The sequence below is a fragment of the Rhodnius prolixus genome, unplaced genomic scaffold (genome assembly GCF_049639745.1).
Source record: "Rhodnius prolixus isolate KJV_2025 unplaced genomic scaffold, Rpr scaffold_3, whole genome shotgun sequence".
Classification (NCBI taxonomy): domain Eukaryota; kingdom Metazoa; phylum Arthropoda; class Insecta; order Hemiptera; family Reduviidae; genus Rhodnius; species Rhodnius prolixus.
In genome coordinates this window covers 42,986,337-43,009,170 of record NW_027411603.1, presented here as the reverse complement: position 1 = coordinate 43,009,170, position 22,834 = coordinate 42,986,337, and the positions used below count along the sequence as shown (strand labels likewise).

Sequence of the window (22,834 nt, the reverse complement as noted above, 5' to 3'; positions counted from 1 at the left end):
AAAATATCCTGAAAAATAGGAAGTGGAATTTTCTAAGGCCAAGAGAATACCAGGAATAGAGAGAGCTAGCGCTCCTTGAGTAAAAACCTCTACACAGACGGTAGATAAGGTGCCGAATAAAATAAGTATGACATATTTTGCTCAAAGGAACGTATCATATGTACCAAAACATTTTCTCAAGCGCTAAAAACATTTTTTCCTTAATAGGTAAGAAATGTTTGACGTACCAATAAATACTTGAGAAAGCTTCAAAAAACAAATAACAAAGGCAATAAAACAGGAAAAGCAATAAAAGGATGAATACTGGTGATTAAGAACTATAAACTAGAATTCTTTATTAATCGTACATGTGAGAATAATATTCTTGATATATTTGTATGTAAGCTTCTTTTTCGGGTGGCGTCATTTCAGATATTAAACTGTCATCTACTTCTGTTATTGGTACAGTTTTGTTGCCAACACTTACAATCGGAACTAATTCATCTTCATCAGAATCTGCTATATCTGAAACTAAAGAAAAAATTACTTAATTTTATTCAGCCATAATATAGAAGCTACATTCTGATATATTCTTGTATCAAAATATTGTCAAATATGTTAGTTTCTATAACAATATTAATCTTGAACAAATAACACTGAAATAGTTACTTGCCTAACTAATGCAGGAAGTGACTCTTTAAGGTCGAAAAATATTTAAAAAGTTTAGCGGTAAGATAAATTGTATCAATAAATACCTCCTATGGATTCTGGGGAATCTTCTTTAGAATGTTCACCATCACTAGAATCAGAAGCATCCGGGTGAGTTGCTTTCACTGATGCAGAAGAAACTGTTCCATCCCCACGCTTTTCATGGGCAAGTAATACAGACATAATATCATCGTTATTTTTAGGGTTGTTAACTATGGTCTTCTCCGCCTCTGCACTAACGCCTACAAGTGCTTCGGTCTAAACATATAAACAAAAAAATCATTCAGAAAAATAAAAATGAAGACCATTCAAAATAGATTTTATGCAATTAGTAATTGACAGACTTTCTTTAGACTAATAAACAATTAGCCCTAACATAAACACATAAGAGATGACAGGTAAGTGGACGTTCTCGGCATGTGTAGATAGTGATGCCAAATTAAAAAAAAATTATGGTTTTCTTCTAGGAATTTCTCTTACTCTTCAATTAAAGTACTAAATAAAAATAATAAAAGATGAAATTACTTGTTTGTTAAAGGTACTATTAAATTGGGATAAAATTGTAGAATGAGACCCTTAAACACACCCTAGTGTGCGCTTGTAACTTTCTTTTGCGGTTCGGGTGCTGATAAAAAGGCGTAAAATATTTTATTTTCTATTTTCAAGAATGGAAAATCAATTTTAAAGCTGAAAATAAAAGGCAGCTAATCTGTCTTCAAAGAATATTACAAAAGGGTTAATAATTATATTATGTATTAGGGACTTGGCCTATCCCTTATTATTCCGAGAAGATCGCCTTAGTGCTCCTCAGGATCCGGAGTGGATTTTATCCTAACAAAAATAACCAAACTACCCTTCTATCGAACTCCTAAACGCTCGTATCATTATTTCTGCATAGATTCGCCTTTTTCATGCACTCATTTTCATATACAATTCTATATCTTCCTCACAGCTTCCAAAAAAAGGATTGAATATGTGCGGAGAGAGTCATGCACTACATATATTCGGCCAGGTAGCCACCAAATTAGCCCTTGCAGTGGTTTGTTCTTAATCCTCTTTTTAAGGCTGACCAAATACTTCTATGGTGATAGAATGGGGTTCCGATTCGGCGTCTGTTTCCCTAGTCTTCTTTGTAATCAAACAGTCATGGCTATAGCCCGAAAAAATTAGTGACCACGGCAAAATTGAGTCTTGATAATATCCAGGAAAAACCGGAATATCTCTATTGTTTAAATTAAAATTGTCCGGTAGGACAGTTGTATAAGGGTTGATCGTCAAAAACGTAACACAAAAAAGCGTAACGTTGAAAAACACCCTACTTTGACAATTTTTTTTCTCTTTTTCTATAGAAGATATAATTCCCAAATTTTCTTTATAATATAACCTTTTGGCGTTTAATCAACCCTTATACTTAACATTTTAAACTGTAAGTTTTTTTTAAGGAGATATAAATATAATAAAAACTTTTTAAAATAGCATGTAATATATCCCGCGAAATTAATTGTGTTAAAAATGAAAAAAAAAAAACCAAACAAACAAAAAGCAAAAGCAAACAGACAACAAAATATTATACGCCTTTTGACCAATTAAATTTTCAAAAACTTCGCAATTTGGTATTATTTTTTGTTGGTTGATTTTTTTCATTTTGTTTAGTCTTTATGCTGAAGTCTCAGTCTTAAGCCTATGATGCGTCTGTACAGTACATAAATAGAGTAGAAAATAAATTTGACGTGAATGTGAAACAAAACCAAGGTGTGACCAAGGGCAAAATTATTATAAGTTTAAACTGTAGTCAACAGGATATTTAAATCCAGTATGTCATCTGAATGGGTTCGCAGAAGTTCAAACCGCACATTAAATTAGGCTGGATGTACTTTAGCAGACTGGGTTCCGAAAGAGTAAAGCCAGAAGCAATATACAGTTCAGCATATATTCGACACCCAATGGTAGCAATACAAGGTAAGACTATCACCAAAATCTGGCAAATCGAAAACCAAATGTTAAAAGTTTAAATTATTTGGGTGTTTGTCACAAGAAAGAAAATATACTAATGAAAAATGAAATTCCTGCAGTTTTTACATTGACACAGACCACTTTCACAGACTAAGAGGATCTCAAACTGTATATTTTCTTAAAAACTCCTTAATGACTAAATAGATGGAAATAATTCCCCATGCCATTAATGAGAAAAGAATTATGTATCAAGCTAGTAAAAAATCCACTGCGAATTTTTCATCTTACTTGAGGATCACTATGAGTGATAACTGTGCTCTCAACCATCCAGATTGGTTGTTCTTTCCTGGCAGACACATCTGTTTTTTCTTCAGCTTCTCCAATAGTAACATCTACTCTAGTCTCTTCGACAGCAAAACCTTGATTTCTTGATAATTCGCCTGACCATATTTCTGAAGGTTTACCACCTACAAGTGGTCTTCTTGTATCCAACCTAAAAAATTTCAAATACAAAAGTAATATAAAATTTTAACTAAAGTAAATCTAGTGGGATCCTTGTTTTAATTAAAAAAAAAGAAATAAGAGTTAATATAAAATTTTAATTAAAGTAAATTGATCTAACTTAATCATACCCTCTAATTGTGTTTATATCCACTGGTTCTGGCTCTAAAACTTCTGGTGCTAGTCTAATACCTTCAACCTGTCTTAATAAATCGTAAAGAGGTTCTAGCTGAGAGTTGAATCTTGCTAACTGCATTCGAGAATCTTTCTTTGGAAGGGCACTTAAATCTTCCTCAACCACTTCACGACAATAAGTACATCGAAATTCTGCACTTATTGGATCGAACAATTGATCTGCCTGTATAACATTTTGATAAATAAATAAATAAAAAAACACATCTATACTTTATCTCTAACTAAGAAAAGAATATCTTTTTGATTTCTCTTTATTACCATTTCTTTTTGTTGTTTCCATAAGATTCAAAAATGTATGAATTTTCTCTCGTAACATTCATATAATTAGGAACTTCACAAGTAGGGCCATCCTCACTGTTTAGACCCAGTGGAAGAACACTAGCTGCGAATATAGTCATTTATTAAGATGGACCAAAACGACCAACCAGTTTGGCTTAAACTGCTAAGGTTGTTGGAAAAAAAGCAAAAGGTAGGACCACACTAACGAAGAAGAAAGGTATTAAGAAAATGTTCTCCTGTAGAAGCAGTGCGAGAAAAAAATGAAGACTCCCTAAACTGCATAGGCCGAGAGAGGGATGATTTATTTGAAGCAACTCTAGGATTAATTTCAATATTAAAAGAAATAAAATAATCATTTGCGAGAGAATTAGTTTATCAACAAAGCCTTCACAGTAGCTAAAATATCCTAAAATAACACCTATGGCGTTGATAATCTAACCTCTCCCTACTGCTCCGCTGATTAAGCTGTATTATGGTATTTTAAAACAAAGATATGTGAAGGCTCTGCTCAGTCTTGCAGCAAATGCATTCACTAATGATAAACGCACGTCGATGGCTTGGAAGTCTGAATTATCTATGTTGAAAATGGGAAGTGATGTTTCATCAATTGTATACAGCTCAAACACTGACAAGAATTAGAACCCTCAATTTTCCTACAATTACATAAAATAGAGTACGGATAGCAACAAGTATACTACTAAATTTAATGTTTATTTATAAGCAATTGCTTTTAGAACCAGAATATATAAATACAATAAAATTAAATATGGATTACGCCCTACTCCAGAAGGTTCACCAAAAGATATTGGATCCTTCTGCTGCAAAAGCAACGCTTTGCCAAAAACACTGGTACTATAACAATCAGCGTAATATTTTCTAGGCGACTAGAATGATCTCCGAGGGATCTATGACACCTGTGATGAAGGAGTACGCTAGTAACTAAGATGGTTCTGAGAAATATAAATATCATTAAAAAAGGCGTACAATACTATTGCGATATGAGAATAAGTTTCAGACGGTTGAAATAGATAAGGAGAAGCGTGCAATATGTCCAAGAAATATAAAGAGGAGTTAGAACGTACATTTAAAGTTTGGGTTCGTTCCCAAGTGGACTATAATACCAAAAACAGTTTTTAGATAAGGCTAGCATACAAAAAGTTGATCTACTTAAGTTAAACAAGAAAATTATTGATGCTAATGTTAGCCAACATGTTTGCACCCTTTATTCAATTGCATACATTACATATTAATTGCATGCAATATTTTTCCCTGTATTACAGTTATTTTTCCTTTGATTCTCATCATGATTGATGCGTAATCTATATATAGAAAAAGAGAAAAAAAAATGTCAAAATCGGGTGTTTTTCAACGTTACGCTTTTTCGTGCACTTTTTGACGATCAACCCAACCCTTATAAAACTGTCCTACCGGACAGTTACTCTCAGCAACATGATGCGTCGCACGTTTCCGCTGATGAATAAACTTGAACAAAAAATAGTTTTCTTTAAACGTGATCAGATTACTTATTTGTTTAGGGTGTGAAAATGCTTAGAATTCGCTGAAGCGACCACATTTTATGAAATTCTTCAATGAAAATCGGCTAAATTTAGTTACTGGAAACTACTTTTTTCCTCATTTTTGTAACCAGTGTAACATTTTTGTTAATGGTATAAACTATTTCTTTAATAAAAAGACAAACACTGAGTTTTGAAATTATTATCATTATTATTTTTATTTATTTTTTTTTTAAAGAGAAAAATAAGAATACATATATTCCTATGAGAATTGTATAATAATTTACCTATTTACTACAATGCTATGTATTTCCTTTACCTCCAAATCTGTAAAAGTTTTGGCACATTTGGGACATTTAAAACTTGCCCTACTTGTGGCATCTCTTTCTTCAGTTTCCATCCTTTTGCGCATCAGATCAAGTTTATATTTTACAACATTCACAAAAGTCTAAAACATAAAACATTAGGTAACTGCATATGTACAAAAAGTAACTCAATAACTGTATCTCTACCTTCTACATTTCGCTGGCTCAATATCCCAAGGTTGTATGTGACCAGAGGCAGGTTTAGAGAAAATCAGATTTGTAATTTTTATTCTACTATTTTTAGATAAGTTAGCGCTGCAAAATTGAGTAACTGTTACTTACTAATGTGTAAACTAAAAAACAAAACTGAATAATCCCCATTTCGCCTTATTTAGATTAGATTTAATTAAATATGTTTCATCGTACAACTTTGATTCTGAAAATGTAACATACAACCTTGTAATATTGAGCCAGCGATTTGTCGTTGCTGCGTGTAACTACCGTGAGTGCAATCTGTTCAAGAATGGGGAAGTAAAACTGGAAGTAAAGCTGGCCGAAAGTTTGCTTTTAGATTTTTATGCAATAAACTACTTTTTCGTGTGCAGGAATGGGGATTATTCTAAAGATTCGGAAAGCAAATAAACTTTTATCCGTATTTTAATCGAATTATTGTTAAATGAATTTTTATTATCAAGAAGCCCACAAGCATTCAAAATTTTTTGTTTATCATTAATTTCATTAAAACACGAAAAAAAGAAAACCCATACAAATTTATTCGTTATTTGAAACCTTTGAATAATGCCCAATCCGGCTGGTAAGCACCTAGAAAGGGGATCAAAAGGGGCGATTGATTACACTATAAGGTTTTTTAGGCAAGGAACGTAGAATCCTTTAAGGAGTAATCTGATTTACCTTTAGAGTTAAGGGTAAGTTAACCTAAAAAAATAGTGAGCATATTTTTTGTTTTTATCGAGTCATTAATTCTCAATAAATCAATAATGAATGGAGTTTAAAATAAATTAGCATGCTTGTGATTGAAAACTGTGACTTTTAAGCACCTTTTGTACGTCTACATTTTCAGAAAAATAGGCAATTTGTAAATACTAGAATAGATCATAGATATAAATTTTTATCTTTCAAATTTTTGAAATAATATTAATTCTTTTATCACGTCTTTAAAAAAAGTCATTAAAACTTTAGTCGAAAATGTAATGTACAAAACTGATAAAGCTAATCTAGATGGTTGTATTTTAACTGTCATTCTGAGTTAAATTATTAGAATATTGCTCATAGTTTTTTGGGGACTGATCATGGATCCAAAAGGAAGAAAAATTATTCAGTACCTAAACAATAAGCACTAAAGACACATCAACATTTGATGTTAAACATTTAAAAAATACTAAAATCATCTACAAGTGTAAGCTCTGAAGATGAGGTAGCCCTAGGTCAAAAGCAAGATCAAAAATATTAAACAATTGTGACTGAAATTGACCATTTTTCTTCCTTATAAATTATAACAAAACACTCAAACTATCCATAAAAATCATCTACATGTGATAACACATAAATTTGTAATAAATACCTTATAATTAATAAAATAATAGTTGACTTTCTGTGCTTTACCATCTTCACCCGTTTCCATTTTTAATCTCACTTGAATGAACTTGTCACTTTTTAAGGTAGAAATCCTTGCTCTTAGCATTTTCTTTTCAAATTTCAATAATTCACATATATCATCTTCCTTCATGCATGGATTTCGAACCAACATATCAATTATAAGTGTATCTTCGATAGAATAAAAACCTCGTACAACTAAACGTGCCAACTGCTTCAGACTGCTCGGAACTTCTGTGACAAGAACTTGTTCTTCTCCCATTTTATTATAGTTCGACATTTAAATGAATGTAGAAATATTGAAATAAAACACTAGCAGGGCTGTGTATTATCAGAAACATTTTATGATAATCAACCAAATAAACTTTTTCGGGGTCTAGGCTACACTAAAAACCTAAAAAAAAACCTACTTTGTAATTGACAATTCTAGCTAAACTAGCAGAAACTCAGACATCTGCTGATTATTGTATATGTCCAAAAAGTTCTCTACACTTTAGTCTTAGGACTTGGTGTAAACATTTCGTACTACGAAGAGACTGTGCAGTACGCTAGTGTGCATGCCTACACTGCACAGCGAAAAGCTTGTGGAGGTTATACTGGTAAAAGGCTAAAAGTCGATTAGTTTGTTAGCTTTAAATGTGGTAATGAGGTAAGGGAAAGGTTCACCTATCGTAAACATACATTTATTCTTTAAAATCCTTAAAAAAATTAAGTTTAGTAAAATATACATAAAAGAAGTGATTGATTAACAATTAAGTAGTTAAAGGAAACCTGTGAATGGGAAACATCGATTGATTGTTACTAACAAATTATATACATTCAGGTGGTATCAATCAGGTTCCAACTCCAACATGTAGCACGTATAGGAATTGAAAACATGCTAGGTTTTTATAAGCCAACAAGATTCAACCGGCTGAGAAGTTGTTGGGAACTCTTGATTATTTAAATTTAATTAGATTTTTTTGTTAAATTAAAGTTTAATGGTGATCTGAGGGATTTTGGGTTCTAAAATAAAAAATTGAATATCTTTTAAAGTTGAACACCGGTGTATAATAATCTCTACTTTGTTTCCGCAAGTAATAAATATAAGGAAAAATTGAAATTGTACAAAATTCAAAAATTGTAAGTGACTCGTTTTAAATAGAAATTTCCTGACTTAACTGAAAGCAGGTGTTCACACGGAATTCTATCAAGAGCTGATTGAAGAAACAGAATCCTCCCTGATTAAGAGCTTCCCGAATTTTTCCAGTTACAGGTACATCTATTCATAAAAAATTTAAAATGCTAAATTTTATATTATCAAAGTTAATAAGTTTTTTTTTCATGAGAAGTAAAATACACGTTTTTCAAAAATACAAAAATTTTCTAAATTCTTCACAACAAATTAAAAAAAAAAAGATACAGAGAATCAAAAATTCATATTTATTTCACAACATGATGCAACTGTTATCAGAGGGGTATAACGTAATGTAAAAAAAAAGAAAAAAAGAATGGGAGCATGTACCGTTACTTGCATTCAGTAAGAGGAATCCTATTTAAAATCAGTGAAATTTTATTTTTATTGAGTCTGGTTATTAGAAGCGGAAATATATTTCCTTAGAGAATTAGTAAAATTATATAATTCACTGGATATGATGTATGCTTTCAATAAGAGGGAGTGAGGGGAAGCATAAGCTAGTCTGTGAATCACAGAGGTAAAAAGTGGGGATAATCAACAAGTCAAGCTTTATTCTTCTACGAATGCTGATTTCGTGGCTATTGCAGATTTATTAGTTGGTGAGAGGTGGCCAAGTACCGGCAACAATGGAAGATACCAATTCTAAGGTAGATTTTAAAGCCAGAGAGTACCAAGTGGAGATTTTAGAAACTGCCATAAAAAGAAATACAATAGTGTTCATGCCTACCGGCTCTGGAAAAACATATATTGCTGCAATGTTAATAAAACACATGGCAAAAGAAATTGAAAAGTGAGTGGAATTTTAGTTAGCCTTAGCATTTTGTTACATCTTCATTAATTTAGTTTTCATTAGTAAATTAGACATTAATTCCACTTAGTTTATAATGCATTCATAAATTATCTCACTTTTTTCTTTTTTTGTTAGGCCATATAGTGAAGGTGGAAAGAGAACATTTTTCCTTGTGAACACAGTAGCCCTTGTTTCACAGCAAGCTAACAGTGTTGCTAGTCTGCTGCCATTGGAAGTATCTACTTACAGTGGCGATATGGGAGTTGATTATTGGGATAGAAATCGTTGGCATCAAGAACTAGAAAAGAATCAGGTTAACGATTAAATTAACTGCTGTGTTATGTTTTAAACTTTTAGATACTGTAGAAAACTGGCAACAAAATATTTTTGTCATTGTCATAGGTATTAGTAATGACAGCACAGATTTTCCTAAACCTGTTAACGCATGCTTACATACAGATGTCCCGTGTTAATTTACTTATTATGGATGAGTGTCACCATACAATGCATAATCACTCAATGAACCAGGTAAGATTCTCGGAATGTTCACTATTTTATACCCGACAGTAATGTCTTGATACATATATGCGCAATTTTTTGTAACACATAAATGCCTGAGATTATTCCTAAAGCTGGTTAAGTTTTTTGGTGTTATGAGATTTGTGTTTTTGGTGCCGCAACGCAGCTGCCAGTGCGCAAATCTAAGATATGATCTCTGAGATTCGTTGGTCGTCAATTATTAATTTTCATTATTTTATTTTATTATGAGGAAGAAGCATTAGACTGCTCTTTAGTTGTTATAATAATGTTTATTGATATTTGTTATTGTCTAGTACAGTGGTGGCAAACTTTTTTAATGGGGGGCCACAAAGTTTAAGAAATCCTAGAGGAGGGCCAGAATTATAGAAAAAATGCATTTTGTGTTAAAGCTTTTAATCATAATATTATAAAAACATTACAGCATTACACACTTGTGTAACTACGCGGCTAGTTTAGTTTCACCTATAGGTTATGCATCTATTATTCTACTAAGTAGAATCTACTTTATACTTCTCGACCGTCAAAACGTAATTATAGCGGGCCATATACTTTCCATGTCTATGGACCCTCGGCGGGCCGGAGTTGGCCCGCGGGCCGTACTTTGCCCATCACTGGTCTAGTACATATCATTCTGGCTAAAAATTAACGATCCAGGCATATTAGGCATCGAATATGCTTTATATTTATGAACAATAAAACTGTTTTATTAAAATTTTATAAAAATCAACAATAACACAGAAGTATCTCATGGTCCATCTACCAAGTTGACTGAAGTAAACTAATGGGATGTTCTGCATCACACAAAATGATTATTCTTAACCAGAAGTTAGGTACTTAGTTCAAGAATAAACCGAGTTCATTATCTGTTGTTAATTACTGTTAATATGTCTAATTCTGGTGGATTAAGACAGTTTCTCACTGCTCTTCGCCATGCTAACTTCTTTTTTTTAAATATTCTTATTTCTGGTTTTAACACAGCCAAGTAGAATCAGTCTTTAGTCACATTTCTACAACCTAGTGCAGTTACCTTTTCCTCTTCCGTGCAGGCGTATTTTCAACGATCGTAATTTTTAGCGATGATTTTATGCGTCGTAGCCGGTTTTTCTGTATTACTGAATGATTTCGAATTTTGATTTATTATCAGAAGTTAATCAGTTTGATGTAGAAAATTTCACTTTAACCAAGTTTTCGTATCACTGACAGTCACAGGGTAGTGTTCTTCTCTTATAGATGAAAAGTATTTCCGAAAGGAAGCCCCCTTCAACGAAACTAGTTGAGATGAGAAAAAATAACTTTTAATTTTTGCTGAATTGATAACTTTGGGTGCACTATCGTGAAAGTTCGTTGTTCGATATAAGCCAATTGTCTTGTGAATAAGTGGTTAAAAAGTATTTCTCTCTTTAATCAAGAAGTTAAATTTATCAGAGTAATTGATGTTTCAGATTATGAAAATATATCGTTTAGATTGCAGTGAGCGCCCCCGAATTTTAGGGCTTACTGCTACATTATTGAATGCTAATTGCAAAATAGAGAGAATTGATAGTGAAATAAAAACTCTTGAAACCAACATGGATTCAATAGTAATAACAGCAACTGATGAAGAATTAGTACAAAAGTAAGTGAACAAAATTTTATGTTACTAAAAATAAAAAGGTTTGAAGGAATTAGTAGCTTTTGTATTAGCGATTAGTGACCGTAAAATATTTATGTTAAGGATTCAACTTAGCGAGGAATCTGTCCAGAGTTTTCTGAAACCCACCAACCCGCATAGCTATACCCTGAAGAAGGCAATGAATTTGCCGAAACGTTGGCAAAAAGGCGGAATAGTTTTTGTTCTGGACCGATTCCTCGCTAAATTGAAACCTTAATATGGAATTAGTAGCGTTTATGAAGGGATACAAAATTGTTGCTTTAAAGGGATACAAATTAGTGAGGAATTAAAAAAGTAAACTATTTATTTCTTAATGGCTACAAATTTAATTAAGTTTATAGCTTTGTTTTGCGCCTTCAGCATGAGTGAGAGCCTTCTGAAAAGTGAAAATTATTAACCAATCTCTCAATTTTCTCTCACTTTAGTTTTTAATATTTATGTAGGTAAGTGAGTTCTGTGAGAGGTATTTTTAGAATAGAAATAGAACCTAAATCACCGCGATTCAAGAGTATCGAAAGTGACATCTTCGGGGAATTTCATTTCTTGCAACTTGGGAATTCTCAAATGCACAACTCAATTTTATTTGAAGCATTTTTTTGGTAAAAATTATTACATAAGATCTCTCTAATAATAACACAGAACTAAGCCATTTGTCTGATTGTTACTGTAATGTAGTTGAACATGAGTTTTATTAAGCCAAAAGTAATAATCCCCATAAGTAAGAGTCGCTAAAGTGAGTCACACCACAGTACCTTCGCTGTTGGTAGGTGAAAATAGTGCGTGTCAATATATTATATCTAAGTTAGCCTTCACTAAAAATCATTTCACGGTTTTGAAGTCCAACACTCTCAACTGCGATGATTCCTTCTGTATTTTTCTATACCGTTTCTATTATAACTTTGATTTAAATTTTATCTTAATGTGGATATGGATAAAAACGTTTGTCTTGCTTTTATCAGTTAATATTAGCATTTTTTTTTTTTATTTTAAAAGGCCTAAGTAGCCTGTTCATTTCAAATGAAAAGATATGTTTGAGAAAACCGTTTGTTTTATAGTTCTAAATACTTTTTTTATTTTAAGGTAGTATTTACAGGTTTTTTTCCTCATTAACGACTTTCTGTCGCACGCAAGATCATAAAAATGTCTTTAGGTTGAAGATGATTATAATATTTCGTAAAAAAATATAAATTTGTTAAGATCTTAGAGTTCAACATCTAGATAGCTAAAACAATATCAAATACTTTTAATCCGTTTGTTTCCTTACAAAACACTTTGGGTCATGTCCTGCCCTCTGTATTATTCATACTGCATCTTTTATAATAGTTCACAGACTATTAATTTTTACTGGGAAGGAGGGAGACAAGTGGATTCTGTGTCTGCATGCAGAAAAACCTGGGCGTAGGTAACCATTCTTAAATTAAAAATTTGGTTGAAAAAATGTAGCCGCTTAACAGTGAGAACAAAAGTCAGAGAATATTATTTGAGTTGTTTCACACCAAATTTTTTTTTTTTTTTGCAGAAACACTAGGTTATTTTCTGTAATTGCAGTGTATCTGTGAACTAATATTCTGCGATTGTCTTACAAGAGTTTCACTCCTTTTTCATATTTTCTTTTGTTTAACTTAATCCAATTCTTATTTATTTATTTATAGGTATTCAACTAATCCAAAGGAAAAAATAGTACGCTATTCTTCTCAAGCATTCACACTGGGAAGACAATTATTACAAACATGTGTTACTTCACTAAAAAAAGCGATAAACAGTATTAATTTAATTGAACCACCAATTATCAGTCCAGTTGTGGGAGCTGAATTATTATCAGATTCAAAAAAAACAATTAAGAAAAAGTTACTTAACTTGTTGCAAAATATTGATGTAAGCTTCACCTTATTTAATATATTAAGTAATAAATTTTGAATGACAAAATTTTAAAATAAACTTCGGAGTTGCCAAGAATGTTAAACAATTTTTTTAAAATAATATAGTAAAATCAGTGCTGAAGTATAAAACTATAGTTCGGCGAGATTTAGCCATGTCTTAATTCTTGAGCCCTTTTTCAAGTGATCTTAAAACCATAAATAAATTCTGTAAGAATTCATGTTGTGTTTCTTTCCCCCCAGATGGCTAAATTAAGCATGGAAAATATTATTTTCTAACATGATAATTTTATATATATCTGAATATTGGCCGATTATATGAAATTGCTCAGGAAATATTTTACCGCATTGCTATGTACATGTACATAGATTATGGGTATTCCCATATAGCGAATTAAATAAAATGCTGTTGAGTAAAACTGTTATTAATCTATCCTCTTAGAAATTCTTTGTGTGAAGTTTAGATTTTCTAATCCAAAATACTTTTGGTTCTAATATGCATTGTGGTACTGGGTTCGATTCCCGGTCTTGGTCTTGGATTTTATTTAATGGTTAAATGAGATATAGTAAAGTACGTTTGCTAGTCGCCTCCGTCCATGACACCTAGTAAATGGTAGTTGGACGTTAAGCCCCGCCTGAAAAAATAGGCGATTACTTTACTTCTGGTTCTCAGCTTGCGGCAGATTTCTCTGCATGATTAAAATTTGTAATTTCTCCTTTTAAATTTCTTCTGTGATTTGTATGTAATAACATCTAAATTCTTTTGGAATTTCTGCATGTTTCATCCTTAGTTCGGAATTGCTTTTTTAAGAACAATTGAAGATCCTGCATTTATAGTAGGCTGTGCCGCGCTAATCGCTAACTGCAACCTCCATAGCGGGAAAGTTCCTGGAAATCGTTAATGTTACTGGCTAATGATGTAGAAATGTTGGTCTAATATTTTTCAATCATGTGAAAGTCGCTTAAAATTATACGGGTGTTGTTCACCACCTGCGCTTGTACATTACATCAACAGCTTTAATTCTACCATATCTTTACTTCCCTTTTTGCCTAGGCAGCCGCTCAGACTATATTAATGGTATTAATATTTCAAGTATTCATTTGATTTGAATGTATTTTTTGGCTACATTAATTTTTTTTTTTTTTTAGGTCTTATATGATGATTTGGGACTTTATGCTGCTGCAGAATGTGCGCTCGCCTTGATCGTACGCCTAGAAAGACTGAAGCTTTCCACTACAGATACAGTACTTTCTACGCTACTAGAAATAATGATCACTAAATTACATTACTTTAGGTTAGTTCATCTCTTAATAATTTCTTTTGTTTAAAATGGTTGTGCGAATTACTTTCATTTGAATTAATTTATTTTCATTTGACAATTATATAATGGCAAGTCGCAATTCTAATCTTTACCGTCTCACATGAAAGCTTTTATTTTGAAAGTTTTCTCGTGGTCCACTTTATCAGTATTACACATAATAATTAAGAAACTATCAGAGGTAATAATAATATTAATAATAATAATAAAGCTTCTTACAGCTCACTGTCCGGTGATGGACAGTGTTGTCTGTAACGAGAGAACACTGTCCGGAGGCCGGCAGTGCACTGGAAAAAGCTCCGGGCGCTAATAACCTCAGCTGTTGATGCGCCAAAAAAAAAAAAATAATAATAATAATAATAAAGGCAGGGAAGGAATTAGCTATGCGGTTAGCGTACTGGACTCCCACACGGAGGTCCCGGGTTCAAATCCAGCTGCTGACCCTTAGATTTTCTCTTCCTAGGAGCTTCTTACAGCTCACTGTCCGGTGATGGACAGTGTTGTCTGTAACGAGAGAACAAGTTCGATTGATTAGAAAACTACTTAGTCTTGTGAAACTAATTTTCTAAGCGTGAATCTTATTTAGAACTACTTGATGTAGAAGTTTATTTCCTTAGCCAAAACGAATAAAATAAATAAATAATAAAATTATTTACTAAGCATTTGTTTAAATTTACTTACTCAGCACCAAGTCCTTTCCTAGTTTAACTGTTTCCATGATTAGCTTTTATATTTGGTCTTTGCTTCTCGCTTATTACGGACAATAATTGTGTGAGCAATCAAATTAATAGCTATCTGTTTACTGCGATATATGGACTAACTAATGTTTCTAAACACATGCGAACGCAACGTGGCTTATGTTTCCAAAATTTCAACTTTAAGTTTAACAATACATTTAAAAAATAGCTAATTTTAATTACAATTTCTGAATGATTGTTTTAAAAAGTCCATATAATGTAATTTATTTTTAGGAACAGAGCTTATAAATTAATGAATGGAAATGATGATGCTACAAACAATACAGTACCATTAGTTTATTCATCTGCAAAACTACAAAAGTTATGCGAGTTTTTTAAAAATTATGAACCAGAAAATGTGGCCATAGTTTTTGTTGAAAGGAGATTAACTGCGAAAGTGTTATTTTACGTATTCAATGTGAGTATTTTAAAATGGTTACTCATTTGATATTTTTTAAATCATCAATGGTGAAAAATTTAATTTAAATTTATATAGATCTCAAAGTATAATAATCATTTTCTATATTGTTACTAGCATCCACAACATAACGGCCCCAGCATAAAAGCAATTCAAAAAGTTTTCATATTTCTCTATAATGTGTGGGAATACTTAAGTCTAAAATTTTCTCTTACTGCTATTATAACAACGCAAACAAATTTACTTCCAACTAGATGTTTGTTATTTTCAATTTTAAACAAGTTATTTTAACTCAAACATGGTATTTGTTGAAAGTCTTGATATTTGGTTAAAATATGAACTCTTTGAATTAGCAGAAAAATAAATAATTATTAAAAACCAGAATATTTAATAAAAATTTTCTGGAAGAAGTTAATCAATGGAATAACACGCTTAATGTGATAATTTTCGGGTCAGTGCATATTGCGCAATGCATCTTTTTTAAACAGTCTTTCAGCTTTCAACGTGACTTGCGACTAGTGTTAAAGAAATTACGTGCGCAGAATAACAAAAACGCATTACAGATGTGACAAATGACTACAGTAATAGTAACAAAAGTAATTTTGGTGAGTGTATTGTAAACCAATTGCGTTAAATAGAGCAGGCATGAGAATAAGTGTGTTTACAACAAATTAGCAGATTGATCCAAACCATGTAGTCTTCGGTTCATACCCACACGAATCAGTTAGCGAGTTACTCCTTTGTGCCAAAAATATAAGGAAGAAGAAGGTTTTTAAAAATGTAGAGAGGGAATGTCTACTGAATGACAAAGAAAGAGACGAACTGTTCAGCACGCTTTGACAACGCCGGTTAGGTATGAAGACATCTTTTTTCTCACAATGTGTAAGTGCTGAAATCTGTTGTGAAAATGACGTAACAAATATATCTGCAGATAGAAGGTATATCTGTTGAGAATAAATATTTTAGGAATGAATGTATATTGAAGTTCTTCGAAATTAATTTATTTTTAAGTAATTACTTCGAGGCTAAAAAAAAAATATGCGGTGTGTGTTGACGCGCTCGACAAGATTTGGTCATTGTTATCTTTATAATCACCCACTCCTGGCTGTTACAAAAAACGTAGAAAGAGCTGTTCATGGGGAACACCGAGTGAAATTTATTTAGAAACTGGCTCCTTACTGCTTGCCCTAACGCGTCCAAGCCTTCATGATATTCAATCTAAACAATTGTATAGATCGACATTGAAGATTCAACTCTATTTCATAGTAAAATGTACTTCACTCTTTAAGTAGTATAGGACTTCACTTTTATCTAAATTATAAATGTAAAATTATACGGCAGTCTAGGGAAGCTGACGTCCTAGGTCCCTTGAACTTCTTATTAAAATTATGTTCACTAAAAAAGGTTATAAGCTTTTTTTAATAGGCTTGCGTTGTAGTAGTTAGTGTTAACATGTATAAGAAATAAAATTGGTGATTATACCATGATTAATCACAAACCACTTTCAGTTCTGGAAGATTTCATTCAAATTCGCAATTTTACTTACATAATCTATTCTTAATAATATTTCAGAGATGTAAGAATATACACATTTTGAAGTAGAGAGTACTAAACGCCACCCAAACTTCTCCCTCTTTCCAGCAGTAAGAGAAAGTAAAAAAAGATTCAGACCACCTACTGACCATTCGTAGATTTTTGACTTTGTATGTTCTTAAACGAATTATTGGTTTTAATGTGCCATAAATTTCAGATATTAAGTAAAACTAACTCCATGTATAAAGGCATAAGGCCAGAATTTATTGTTGGATTCAACAATAATCCTTACAATGATACTAGAGAAGTTTTGTATCTGAAGAAAAGTAACTTGGCCACTTTAAGGAAGTTAGTAGTTTTATATTTATAAATTTTTTATCGTAGGATTTCGTTGGTTTTTCCTGTTTTATTTATTTAACAAAAAATATATTACATTTTTTGCAGAGTTTTTTTTTTTCAGTAGTGGTCACAATAGTCTGAGCAAGTCTTTTGTAAAAATATCTTCCGTTGCTGTATGTGTCGTTTTTAGTTGCGGCTTTTATAATGTTTCCATCCCTGAAGGAGGTTCCGATGAAGTTCACCAATGCTACTCAAAGCACCAATAGAGATTTTTACAAAAGTCTTTCTCTGGACATTGCTGAAAAAACACTTTTTTAGTTTAAGATTTAACGTTTAATAATCATTTATTATTATTATCATCTGTTAATGCGAGGGGCATAAGACAGCCACCGGACTAAAAGAAGCGATGGGATTATTATTATTATATTTATTTATTAAAACGCTCCAACATCTAAGGTCATTGTTATCGTTAATATTATTTTTGTTTTAGATTTAATTGTAAGGAAGTAAATGTACTTTTTGCTTCCAATGTTATTGAAGAAGGTATAGATATTCGTTTATGCAACTACGTCATTAAATTAGATCTGCCGCAAACGTTTAGATCGTATATTCAGTCAAAAGGAAGAGCAAGAAATAAAAATAGTATCTTCTTATTATTTATGCCTGAAGAAGTTACTAAAGAATTATCCAATTATAATTTATTTAAAGCCACAGAAGAATATATGAAAGAAGTTAGTACTATGTAGACTATTGCTTACATTTTAAGTATTGAATTTTAGTTGTTGATCGATAGTAAGCGACGTGCACGTCAGTTACAAGTTGAATTATTTATGGTTCTTATCTATAAGTTTGGCTGGTTCAGAATTGAAATGTACATGTTGATAATTAACTTCATTTAATAAATATTTGATAAATGTGGTTCGATCCGCAGTGATGGTTAAAAATCAAAGGTCCACCTCTCAGTAAATTATAGTGTGGAAGTATTGCTTACCTTTCCAAAAATTACTTTTTTAATTCCAGTCCAGGTAAGTTGTTATGGTTTTCATCTGAAAAGGGAGGAGAGGTGTAATACCCAAAGCAGAAGTTACCGATGCTTTCATATGCATATTCTATATTTATTATACCCGATTAAAACAGTCAAACTGGCGTATCGCTTACTAATTGATATAGAGGAAGCGTTTGACATACTTAGCTAATTATAATTCATTAATTGAAACCATTCACTCAGTTTTATTATTTCATTATATTTTTAGAAATTGCAAGGCGGGAAAGCAATGGGGTACTTACAGAGCAAAGAACATGGAAACGAAGATGAGGACTGTAATTTACCTCCATACTTTGCAGACGGTCCTGGAAGTGCCATGGTTACAGGCATCTCTGCTATTTCTCTAATAAACAGGTATTCCTTATAAAATTCCTTTCATCTATGCAATAAATTTAATTTCAGATTTTAATGTAAATATAATGTATCTATTGATAGAGTGGGTCCCTCTGAAGTTAAGATCTTATGCCATAAAGCCCACGTCTTGGTTATATAATCTACCTATTGCATGCACTATAACATCTGTAGAAATTAATTTTATTAGCCATAAAAAAAATATAAGATAATAATAAAAATAGTTTTATTGTTGGTAAAAAGATTTTATTTTATTTTATTTAAATTTTTGAGTAAAAGTAAAGTGGAATTCAAATTTTTTAAGTAATATTAAGTGAATTAATTCGCAGAGTTTATAATAATATTAGATATGTATAATATAAAGGAGCTTCTAATAAAAATTTGTATGCTCCTACCAAAGAAAATTTTAATGTACTAGCAATATTTATGTATAAAATCAGTAATACTACAAGGGAAAAAATAATAATAAAAAAACTTACCATGATTGATGAAAATAAATTAGATATAAATATTATTTCACTAAAATAAAATATGCTTGTTTCTTTTATAGTTATCAACTATATAATTTAAGTTAAGGCTATTGTCAAAGACATTAATTTAGTTAAATACATGAAAGTTTTTTTTTTGTTCTAGGTATTGTATGTCACTTCCACAAGATAGATTTTGTAGTTTGACTTCTTACTGGTTTGTTAAAGAAATAAACATTGATTGCCTAAACAAATATCAAGGGATTCTTCAGTTGCCGGTTAATAGCGCAATCAAAAATTTAATTGAGGTATGATGAGATTTATTTAAAAAGTCTATTTATTTTATTTTTTATCTTACCCCTCGTATAGTCTGCTTCGCTATGTGCACGATTTCCATTTAAAATCTTCTCTGGAAATAAATGTTTTGACGCTCGAAAAGGTGGTTTTTAGTCTCTGTTTCTTTCATGTTTTCCAGATCAGTACAACCTTAACGCCAAATTACTGTTCTAACGTACAAACTAATTACAACTTATTTTTATATATTGACGAAAGTAAAATTAACACAAATAAATCACATATCTAAACAAAATTATACTTTTTTCATAATAAAAATAATAATGCGGCATAGTATAACGTAGCATAATTTAACTTGAAACGTCAATATATTTTTTAGATCGTAGTGAATATCTTAACAGCTACTCCCTGACAAATATGGGCTAAATTTTGCAAAATTACTATAAAGTTCAACAACAAAATTGTATTAGTAAGAATGTAAATTTTAATTCATTGTTTATAATGGATCAATTGAAAAAAAAATCTATGAAAATTCGTACAAATGTTTAGATCCACCGATGATAGCCATTTATCGTCTTTGAAGGAGATAAAATCATAGCTTCTCTCACTCTCTGACGCCCTGTGATGTCACTAAATTAAGACTGTTGATCAGGGCAGGTAGGCTCTATTTTTTCCATTTAGAGCCTGAGTTATGTGGAAGTTAAAGAAAAAGGGCTCGTTCTCCAACTACCTATGGCTGAGGAAACATTCTTTTATAGAATGCCTTTTCACAAAGTCAGTCGGCCTATCAGCATGTCAGAACAGACTACTAATGCTAATACTAATGATTTTAAATGTGATGGGGCATTTAGTTGTACAGGACATCTTGATAAACCCAGCATGCCCGTAATCAACTCTCTGCAATCCTCGTGTGCTCGTATGAGTTACATAACCCAATTTTAACGTTATGTGTATGTTAAGTTTCCTCATTAGAGGCGAGTGATTCCCGATGTTTTTAAAACCTTTAGATCAATTCCGCTACCTGATGTCTATTATAATATAAGCTGCGTTCCGTTGATTCTTTAAGTTGCTGAGCTCGCAATCTATTCCAGCACATTGTCCATTACATAATCTGCTTGTTGCTACATAAATAATCAACAAAATTTTAAATATTTTATTAAAAATCGTACATTTTATTTTATTATTATTATTATTTTTTGTTAGGGTCCTTTATGTGATTCGAAAATGAACGCCAAAAGAGGTGTCGCTCTAGAGGCGTGCAAATTATTACATTGCCATGGGGAACTAGATAGCAATTTACTTCCTTGTGGCAAAAATAGTGAACTTCTAAGTGACAAAAAGCTGTTCCCACATTGGCAATTGCATGAATCAAAGGCAGGGTCAAAGAAATTAAGAAGGAATTACGATAAACATGTAGGTTTTTTAACAATGGTTAATTAATTAGTTACTTTTTTGTTTATTTGATTTCGGTAATTTTTTGAATTGTGAATTTCATTTAATTTTTAAGTGAAAAATATTCATGCTTTTTTTGCTTAACATGTTATTTTGTAAATTTACTTTTAAAAAATGTCTTGGCTTGTATGTATATATTAAAGCATTATTTTGAAAGTAAATTTGTAAAATAATAAATAATGTAGATTTATATATACATATACATGAATTGACCGCTAATTAATGCAAAGTATTAATTATTAATATTGTAGTATTCAAAATGGGAGTTGAAATGCCGCCCACGACCAAAGTTAGAAACATATTTTCATTTTATTAGAATTTCACCAAACTATGAAAAACCTCTGAGGACTAGGCTAGCAGCCTTCTATGAATTACTAAATTCAAAGCAAAGTTTTTCTATAGCTACTTCTATAAAATGGCCGAAGGTAATCCAAGTGTAATAATTTATTTCTCTATTAGTCATCCCACCTTCTTTTTATATTCCTTACTGTAATCTTTTTAACTTTTTATCTGCATTTTATTCAATTTCAAGTTTAGGGTAGGAAAGATATATTTTTTATTTAGAGTTGCACTGGATGTGTCCGTTCGGTCACCTTTGTTTGTGTTACCTTTGTTTCGAAAAACTAGTTTTTTAAATATTTGGTTTGTTTGTCAGTGTGTATTGGTGTGTGAAAAATTGCGGAAAGCTCGAATTTGATATTTTAATTCACCCATACCCCAGAGTATGTGGCAATAAGGTTTTAGTCAAAATACGTCAATAATAATTTAATAAAAATTCGATTTCTGCAAAAGATTTGTTACTTTCAATTTGTTAAGAGAAAGTTGAATGTTTGCTTAACAATGCTAAGAATTAATCTTCTTTTTCGAATTTAACTGCAATCAGTATTCCCAATACAGTTGAAGAAATTAAATTCACATTCTAGAAATCAGTGATTTTTCTTATTATTCTCTTGAATTTTGCGTACAAGTGGTGCAAGGGTGGCTACAAATTGAGTAAGCTGTCAGGAAACAATCTTTGAATAGTATCATTCTGCTTGATTTCGATAATTTTGAAAAATATTTTTCGTTTTAGCTTTGTAAATTTTCAATGTTTATGAATGTTGGCGAGGTGAATATACAAATTTTGGAGAACGTAGAAACTATTAAGCTGTCTATAAATGAAATTAACTTGCTTTTCCGATTCCATTGCCTTTTGTTTGCAGAAGTTTTAAAAATTACAAAAAAATTTGTTATGAGGGATTATGAAAACTTAGAAAACTCTTTCTTTCTTGTGCCTACTATTGAAGGTATATTTTATTTTCTGCCATAATTTTTCTATTTTATTTTACTTTGATAATTTTTTATTTTATTTTATTTTAATTGATTCTATTTAAAGGTGAAAATGGTAAGATATTTATTGATTGGGAAACTATAAAGAAGCATGAAAAACTACCGGAATTGAAACCACTCAGTAATAAAGGTCGCGAGAATCTTGTGGTAGATGAAGAAACTTATTTAAACAAAGTTGTGGTGCCGTGGTATCGTCATCAAGGAGATTCGATGGTAATTAAGGACACATAGATTTATGATGCAATGATCTTTCATTTAGATAATTTAAAATATTACCTCCTCAGAAGAGCCGTTTTAACATCCGTGAAATTTACTATTTCTGTTTTCACAGATATTATTCGAATTAAAATGGGTTTAGTTTAAAGAGAACCTCTAGGTTCCTAATTTATTTGTGTTTTTAGTCTCTATTACTACTGTCTACTATTACGGTTAAAGGCACCTTAGATGCACCTGGACCGCAAGAGGGA

The 22,834-nt window shown here is 31.4% G+C and overlaps 2 protein-coding genes across 8 annotated transcripts in view; one reads left to right on the top strand and one right to left on the bottom strand.

The window, feature by feature from the left end:
• Positions 1–310: 310 nt before the first annotated feature.
• On the bottom strand, positions 311–7,647 carry TfIIEalpha (transcription factor IIEalpha). The gene is made up of 6 exons (XM_074125424.1): positions 7,017–7,647; positions 5,449–5,577; positions 3,273–3,499; positions 2,929–3,133; positions 735–945; positions 311–510 (listed from the first exon to the last, which is right to left on the bottom strand). The coding sequence occupies exons 1-6, from the start codon at positions 7,326–7,328 to the stop codon at positions 338–340; spliced, it is 1,257 nt and encodes a 418-aa protein (XP_073981525.1). The 5' UTR covers positions 7,329–7,647; the 3' UTR covers positions 311–337.
• Positions 7,648–7,732: 85 nt separating this feature from the next.
• The window catches only part of Dcr-2 (Endoribonuclease Dcr-2), a 33,564-nt gene continuing 18,462 nt past the window's right edge, over positions 7,733–22,834 (top strand). For 3 of the 7 annotated variants that reach the window (XM_074125387.1, XM_074125386.1, XM_074125384.1), the window contains exons 1-15: positions 8,813–9,015; positions 9,151–9,328; positions 9,418–9,543; positions 10,998–11,170; positions 12,859–13,081; positions 14,233–14,378; positions 15,374–15,557; positions 17,308–17,438; positions 17,920–18,160; positions 18,683–18,828; positions 19,459–19,600; positions 20,790–20,999; positions 21,290–21,463; positions 22,111–22,324; positions 22,414–22,580. In XM_074125387.1, the coding sequence (XP_073981488.1) occupies positions 8,852–9,015; positions 9,151–9,328; positions 9,418–9,543; positions 10,998–11,170; positions 12,859–13,081; positions 14,233–14,378; positions 15,374–15,557; positions 17,308–17,438; positions 17,920–18,160; positions 18,683–18,828; positions 19,459–19,600; positions 20,790–20,999; positions 21,290–21,463; positions 22,111–22,324; positions 22,414–22,580 (2,619 nt within the window). In that variant the 5' untranslated portion in view covers positions 8,813–8,851. Of the gene's footprint in view, positions 8,304–8,390; positions 8,743–8,812; positions 9,016–9,150; positions 9,329–9,417; positions 9,544–10,997; positions 11,171–12,858; positions 13,082–14,232; positions 14,379–15,373; positions 15,558–17,307; positions 17,439–17,919; positions 18,161–18,682; positions 18,829–19,458; positions 19,601–20,789; positions 21,000–21,289; positions 21,464–22,110; positions 22,325–22,413; positions 22,581–22,834 lie in introns of those variants that run through there. The other 4 variants (XM_074125383.1, XM_074125385.1, XM_074125388.1 and 1 more) reach the window with 4 other exon arrangements.